The sequence below is a fragment of the Manihot esculenta genome, chromosome 10, assembly GCF_001659605.2.
Source record: "Manihot esculenta cultivar AM560-2 chromosome 10, M.esculenta_v8, whole genome shotgun sequence".
NCBI lineage: Eukaryota > Viridiplantae > Streptophyta > Magnoliopsida > Malpighiales > Euphorbiaceae > Manihot > Manihot esculenta.
The window spans coordinates 2,273,179-2,280,354 of NC_035170.2; the positions used below are offsets into that span (position 1 = coordinate 2,273,179).

Sequence of the window (7,176 nt, forward strand, 5' to 3'; positions counted from 1 at the left end):
ATTGTAAATCTTTTGTATACATGGTCTGTTTTATGTATATGTCCAGTTAATGAGTATGAATGACCAGGTTTAACATATACTGTGTGGACTCAGCTAGAGTTTTGATGAGTACTCTGGCAAGGGAGTCTGTGTACAGAGATAGTGCATGCACAGGTTGAGCCTTGGGTCAGAGAAAAGTTTTTATTTTCACAGCAAATGTATGATCATGTATGAGATTTACAGGTACACAGATAGTATAGCAGGCTTGCTACGGGTTTCAGCGACCTTAAGTCGACCTGAATCCTAGCGCCGGTGGCAGTCCGATTTTCGGGTTGTTACACTTTTGTTGCGAAGGGAGGAGGATCGGGAAGAACGATCATTTTGTTGCGAAGAGGAGCCCTAATTCGAAACAGAGGAGTGTCCAAGTACTCCCGAGAAAAGAGGATCGCGAGAGAAGAAGAAGGGGTGACATTGGACTCTATGTTTAGTACATCAGGAAGTTTGGGACCTTCCATTATAGAGCAGAAGACGTATCTTAGAGATAATTTCGCAAGAAAACAGGAGAAATGAAGCACACGGAGTGCGAACGGAGAAAAATAGTTCTGCAAAGTTTCGGAGTTTTTTTTTTTGAATTTTGAAGACAGTAAAGCAAGGAAGAGACATTTTGATGGGAACAGTCCTAGAGCCGCGCGACCATAATGAATTATAGGGATTTACCTCCTTATCACTCATGCAATAACTGTTGAGGAGGTAAAGGGGCAATTGATAACCGCCAGGCTTCACCACCCCAGGATGAGGTCAGGCCCGAGAAGACAGTACCGGTCGAAAACCCATGAAGCCTTTAGGGCTGACTAGTCCAGCGCCTTCAGCCCTGATCCAGACGTGTGGAGTGGACCAGGTCACTCATAAGTCCAAGTCCAGTAAGAGGAAGCTCAATCCGGTGAGGTAACAAGAGGAAGGACAACGAGTCTAGTCACTTTGCAGCCTTACCCGCATGCGCGCTGAAAGGAATTAAATGGCCGATTAGCGTGGAGAGAGCGTTTGACACTTTCGTACGTACGGACCTGCGTGACAGAGGCATGTGAGACTGTAGCAGAGAGGCTGTTAGATGTTACTAGCAGACAAATGAAAAGGAATAAAGGGAAAGAAACCCCTTCCTCTCTATCTAAACTTACAACAACTACTGTAAATGCTATTCTCTGGATCTCAGAATATTAAAATATATATATATATATTTAATATTGTATATTTTTTTTATATTTGTACTAATAAATAATTTATTATTAATATTTAAAGATAGTAGTGGGTTGAATACTCAATCTAAAGTTGAATCTATTTAATATGTATAATACTTAAATTTATTTTAAATTCGATCAAAATTTATTATTAATTTATTTAAAAAATATTTAAATTCATTTATTTTGTGAAGTTTAAAACTTTATCTAATTTGACTTCCCTCAAAAGATAGTAGAAACTTTTTTTAAAAATTTATATCAATAACATAAATATTTAATTTGCATTAAAAATAAATGGATTCACTTCAATGTCTCTTTTAAGTCCATAATGAATCAGATTCACCTAAAAATTTCTATACAGGCAATGCTCATAAGATGGTGCCGGCAAAGAAGGGAAGACAAAAGTGAAAGGTATTACTTTAACAGGTTAATGATTATAATGATTAAGTGGTGGTGCTGGTTAATGGGTGGTATTATTAGGGGTAGTGCTGTGACAAATACTGTGATGGTTGTGGTTGCTGATATCAGACAATCAGTGGCTCTGCTGCAGCTGCTCAAATGCTGATGCGGGCTTTCGTTGCCGGTGGTTGCAGCAGCAGCGAAAGCCAACAAGACCTTTCGTGGCCTCTGATTAGTGAGACAGGTTTGGTGATGGAAGACTTTTTATACACTTTAATCGAATTATATAAATCCGATTAAAAAAGCAAATAAAAATATATTTCAAAGAAAAAGGAACTAATTTTACAATTGGATGATGAGAGACGCAAATTCTTGCAAGGCTAAGGCTTTGTTTGGCCAAAAGTTTGAGATCTTATCTGCACATTTTGAAAAACTTTGTTTCTATAATGACTTGAGAATCATTCTAAGTAAATGGTCTTGGAAATAAATGTCAGAGAAATAATCATCCAATTTTTATGCATAAAGAAAGGTAGAGAATCATTCAAATTAGAAATTGAATGAATTGTCTAATATCAAAGAAAAAGCAAATTTAGAAAATTGAGTTTTGACTTTAATTCATAAACACCAAGAAATTTGGAATACAAAGAAGGCTCCATTCTGATAGAGATACTCTAATCAAAAGTTAGTGTATTCTAACCATAATCAAGAGGTTTCAGATTTGAATGCCTTTTATTATTATATAAATCAAGAGATTTCATATTTCAATAGTGTTTAGAGAAAAAAATATAGACACTGTGTTTGAGAGTAAATATGATTAAAATTTAAATAAATTAAATATGTAAAACTAGAAAATAAAAACAAATCTTGTTGTAGTTTTTTACGGCAGATAAAGTATAATAATAAATTCTTAAGAATTTAATGGTTAATGAATATAAATTTAGGGATTTTTAGTTATATTATATTAATTTTTAAAAATTTTAATTAAATTATAAATTAATAAAAAATTTAGCTTTTATTTACTTATCACATAAATATAATAAAATAATTCATATGAAATTATCAAGTAAACGAGATATTTAAGTTTTAAAAATAGATATTATTAAAATAAAATTTATAATTTTATTAATTTTTTAAAAATTTAAATTAAATATTTTTTATACTAATCCATGTAGTACAAATTTTTTATTTTATTAGTAATATTAATAAATAATGACATGAGGATATTTCTAAGCAAATGTTAATGGAAATAATTGTCATATAAATTATATTTCACTGGTTATACGTAAATATGAGTAGTTAGAATAATATTACGATAAATTTATTTAATAAAAATATTAATTTTTTCCCACGTTCATAATATTATAAATACTAAATGCTTGCCCTGATTTTTTAATACCTCAAAGTTCCCAACTTTTTAGCTTTCTTCAACAGAATGGCTAGTCTAGTATGGCTTGCTAGCTTTCTCCTTTTGTTTCACTTTCATTTTCAAGCTTCAGTTTCCTTTTCTTTGAATTCCAACTCTTCAGCAATGTTGTGCCAACGAGACCAGAGTCTTGCCTTGCTCCAATTCAAGAAAACCTTTTCCATTGCAAAGGCTGTCTTTGTCTCTCCTTATTATCCCAAGCCTTATCTCAAGACAAAGTATTGGAAAGAGGGCACTGATTGCTGTTGGTGGGATGGGATTACATGTGATATGGAAACGGGTAATGTAATTGGCCTTCACCTTTCTAATAGCTTCTTGTATGGTCCTATCTATTCTAACAATCCTCTTTTCTCTCTTCGCCATCTCCGAAAACTCGACTTGTCTTTTAATGATTTCAACCACTCTCGAATTGTTCCTCAGTTTGGCCAGTTTTCCAAGTTAACACATCTTAATCTAAGCTATTCTCGTTTTGTGGGTCAAATTCCTTCAGAAATTACTTACCTGTCAGGTTTGCTATCTCTTGATCTTTCTTGGAATAATGGTTTGATATCAGAAACCACTATTTTTACCAACCTTGTTCAAAACCTAACCCAATTACGGGAATTGGACTTGAGTGATGTAAACATGTCTGTGGTTGCACCTAGTTCCTTGATGAATTCGTCTTCTTCTTTGACATCTCTCAAACTTGAAATCTGTGAAATGCAAGGAAAAATCCCCGATATCAGTCGTCTATCTAAATTGGTTTCACTTGATATTTCTTGGAATTATGGTGGTTTGTCAATAGAACCAATGATTTTTGACAAGCTTGTTAGAAATCTAACCAAGATAAGAGAATTGCACTTGAGTTATGTAAATATGTCCATGGTTGAACCTAGTTCTTTGATGAATATCTCTTCTTATTTATCATCACTTGAACTTCCATATTGTGAATTGAAAGGGAAATTTCCAGACAACATAATTCAACGATCAAACCTCCAACTGCTCTATTTATCCGGCAATGGAGATCTCAATGGTTCCTTACCTCGGCATAATTGGAATAATTCTCTCAGGTCTTTGTCTCTTTCTTTTACACAATTTCCAATTTATTTGGACTATGATTTTATCAGTAATTTGAAGTCTTTAGAAACTTTGGGGCTCAGCAGCTGCAATTTTAGAGTTTCAAATTTGGAATTGTTGGGTAAATTGACTCGACTCATTGCGTTGGATATCTCCTCCAATAATTTCAGTGGTCAAATTTCATCTTCAATTGGAAGCCTTAAGCGGCTTTTCTATTTAGACCTTTCCTATAACAATTTCAGTGGTGAGATTCCCTCCTCTTTTAAAAACCTTAAACAACTTCAGATTTTGAAGCTCCAAAATAACCATTGTAGTGGTCCAATTCCTCATTATTTTACAAACTTCACACTGCTTTATTTTTTAGATTTATCAAATAATAAATTCACAGGCCCCATCCCTTTCCAAGTAGGCGGGTTTTCAAGTATAAATTACCTACGTTTATCTAATAACTTATTAAATGCAACAATACCACCCTCTGTGTTTATCCTACCTCAGTTGCGCTCTTTATTCCTCGACAATAACCAGCTCACCGGTCGTTTAGGTCCATTCCAAGAAAATCCATTGGTTCATATTGATTTGAGAAATAACAAGTTGTATGGCTTCATTCCGAGCTCAATTTTCAAACTTGTGGACTTGAATGTTCTCATTCTTTCATCCAATAAATTGATAGGAGAAGTTTCTTCAGCAGTTTGCAAACTAAACTCTCTCCAAATTCTTGACTTGTCAAACAACAGTTTGAACGGCTTCATCCCACAATGTTTGGGAAATTTCAGCAATGATCTCTTGGTGCTGCATTTGGGCATGAACAATTTCCAAGGAACCATCCCTGAGACGTTCTCAGCAAGAGGCAGCTTGAGATATTTGAACTTCAATGGCAATCAATTGCAAAGGAGAATCCCTCTGTCCATTTCTAATTGTAGAAATTTGGAGATTTTAGATCTTGGAAACAATAATATAGATGACTCATTCCCCCATTTCTTGGAAACTCTTCCGGAGCTGCAAATTCTAATTCTGAAATCCAATAAACTCCATGGATTTGTGAAAGGGTCCTCTACCAATTATTCCTTCTCAAAGCTGCGAATGTTTGACCTCTCCGATAACATGTTGAGCGGGCCATTACCTTCAGGGTATTTCAATAATTTCAAAGCAATGATGAACTTTGATGTCAAGATGGAGTACATGGGGCAACCAAATTATTCTTACCATTATTCTGTGAGTCTGACACTCAAAGGAGTTGAGATTGAGTTGGTGAGAATCCAAACATTTCTTACAACCATTGATTTGTCAGGCAACAAATTCACAGGGGAGATCCCACAGTCTATTGGAAAGCTTAAAGCACTTAAGTTGCTCAACTTGTCTCACAATCAACTCACGGGCAATATTCAACCATCATTGAGGAAATTGTCCAATTTGGAATCACTAGACCTCTCTTCAAATTTTCTTGTTGGAAGGATTCCTATGCAGTTGACAGATTTAACATTTCTGCAAGTATTTCGGGTTTCAGATAATCGACTTGAAGGACCCATACCTGAAGGAAAGCAGTTCAACACATTTGATAAAAGTTCATATGAAGGAAATTTGGGATTGTGTGGATTTCCACTAGAAAAATGCAATAATGGGGAGAGGCAAAAACCAGAAATATCCAAGGAAGATGATTCCAATTCTAAATTTGGATTTGGGTGGCAACCTGTAGTGGCAGGGTATGGATGTGGAGTAATATTTGGTATTGCAATGGGATATCGTGTGTTTAAAACAAGAAAACCAATATGGTTTGTGAGGATATTTGAAGCACAAAGACGTCCAAAGCCAAAAAGATTCAAAAACTAGGATTTCTTGGTATTTACAGGTAATGTTTTGTAATATCTGTTTCTTTGCATTCTTTTTAACATGAGTTTCTTACAATTCTTCTTTTTCTTTTTTCATGAAATTTCTAACATGTTAGGTAGATGAAGAATAAGTGAGCAGATGCAAAATGAAGATACAGATCGGACATGAATGCAGTGGAAAACATAGCATTATATTTCTTTTTCTTTTTCTTTTTTTAAATATTGTCTTTTTAATATGTATACAAAATTAAAATAACTTGATGTATTATAGTATATAGTGAATATATAAACATGAAAATGTGAGACAAAATTTGAAAAAAATTAATAATATTTAATTTATTAATATTATTATTTTGATTATTAAATATTATTTTAAAAGTGATTGCGAAAAGATAATTTTAATAAAATTTAATATATAGCACTCGTAAATTTAGTTTGGTGATAAGTATATTTTAGTAAATTTGAGAGATTTTAGCTTAAGTATATTTTAGTAAATTTGAGAGATTTTAAAAGCTAAAGAAAAAATTGTATAATTTAATTTTTATGTTGTGTTAATTTTTATTGTTTAAGAAAGGGAACATTTTATGAATTTATGTAAAGATTTTTAACAGAAAAATTATTTCTTGATCTATTAATTTTAGGGGTGAGCATTTGTTCGGTTTGGTTTTAAATCGAACTGAATCGAATAAATTGAAAATTAAAATTTGAATATTTATAAAAATCAAACTGAACTGATTTTAGTTAAAAATCAAATCGAACTGAACCAGTCTAATTCAGTTCGATTCTATTAGAATTGATCGGTTTCAATTTTTAATAAAATTTTTTATTTTTTATACTTTATTTTTAATATTTTAAAATTTAATTAAAATATTTTAATTTTAATATCATCTAATTTCTTTATATTATTGAAAATAACATATTATTATCACTAATCGATTTGGTTTGATTTTTTTAATTTTTTTCTGGTCAAAACTGAAGCGAACTGAAATAACTGAAATTTTTAAAATTAAAAACCGAACCGAACTGAAATAAATAAAAAATCGAACCGAATTTTCAAATTAATTCAATTCGATCGATTTTTTTGATTTGAATCGAATACTGCTTACTCTAATTAATTTAATAATTTGAAAAATAGAACTTTTTAAATATTTTTAAAAATTTCCAATAACTATATTTCAACATAAGTTTAAGAAAAATAAAATTTTATTTATATCTGGATTACCAAAAAAAATATTTATATCGGTTTCAATTTTCTAAT

General features: G+C 32.1%; 1 protein-coding gene across 1 annotated transcript; it reads left to right on the forward strand.

Annotated features, from left to right (window-relative positions):
- Nucleotides 1–2,977: 2,977 nt before the first annotated feature.
- Nucleotides 2,978–6,148, forward strand: LOC122724858 (receptor-like protein 9DC3). Its single transcript, XM_043960765.1, has 2 exons — nt 2,978–5,938; nt 6,035–6,148. The coding sequence occupies exon 1, from the start codon at nt 3,046–3,048 to the stop codon at nt 5,917–5,919; it is 2,874 nt and encodes a 957-aa protein (XP_043816700.1). The 5' UTR covers nt 2,978–3,045; the 3' UTR covers nt 5,920–5,938; nt 6,035–6,148.
- Nucleotides 6,149–7,176: the final 1,028 nt, after the last annotated feature.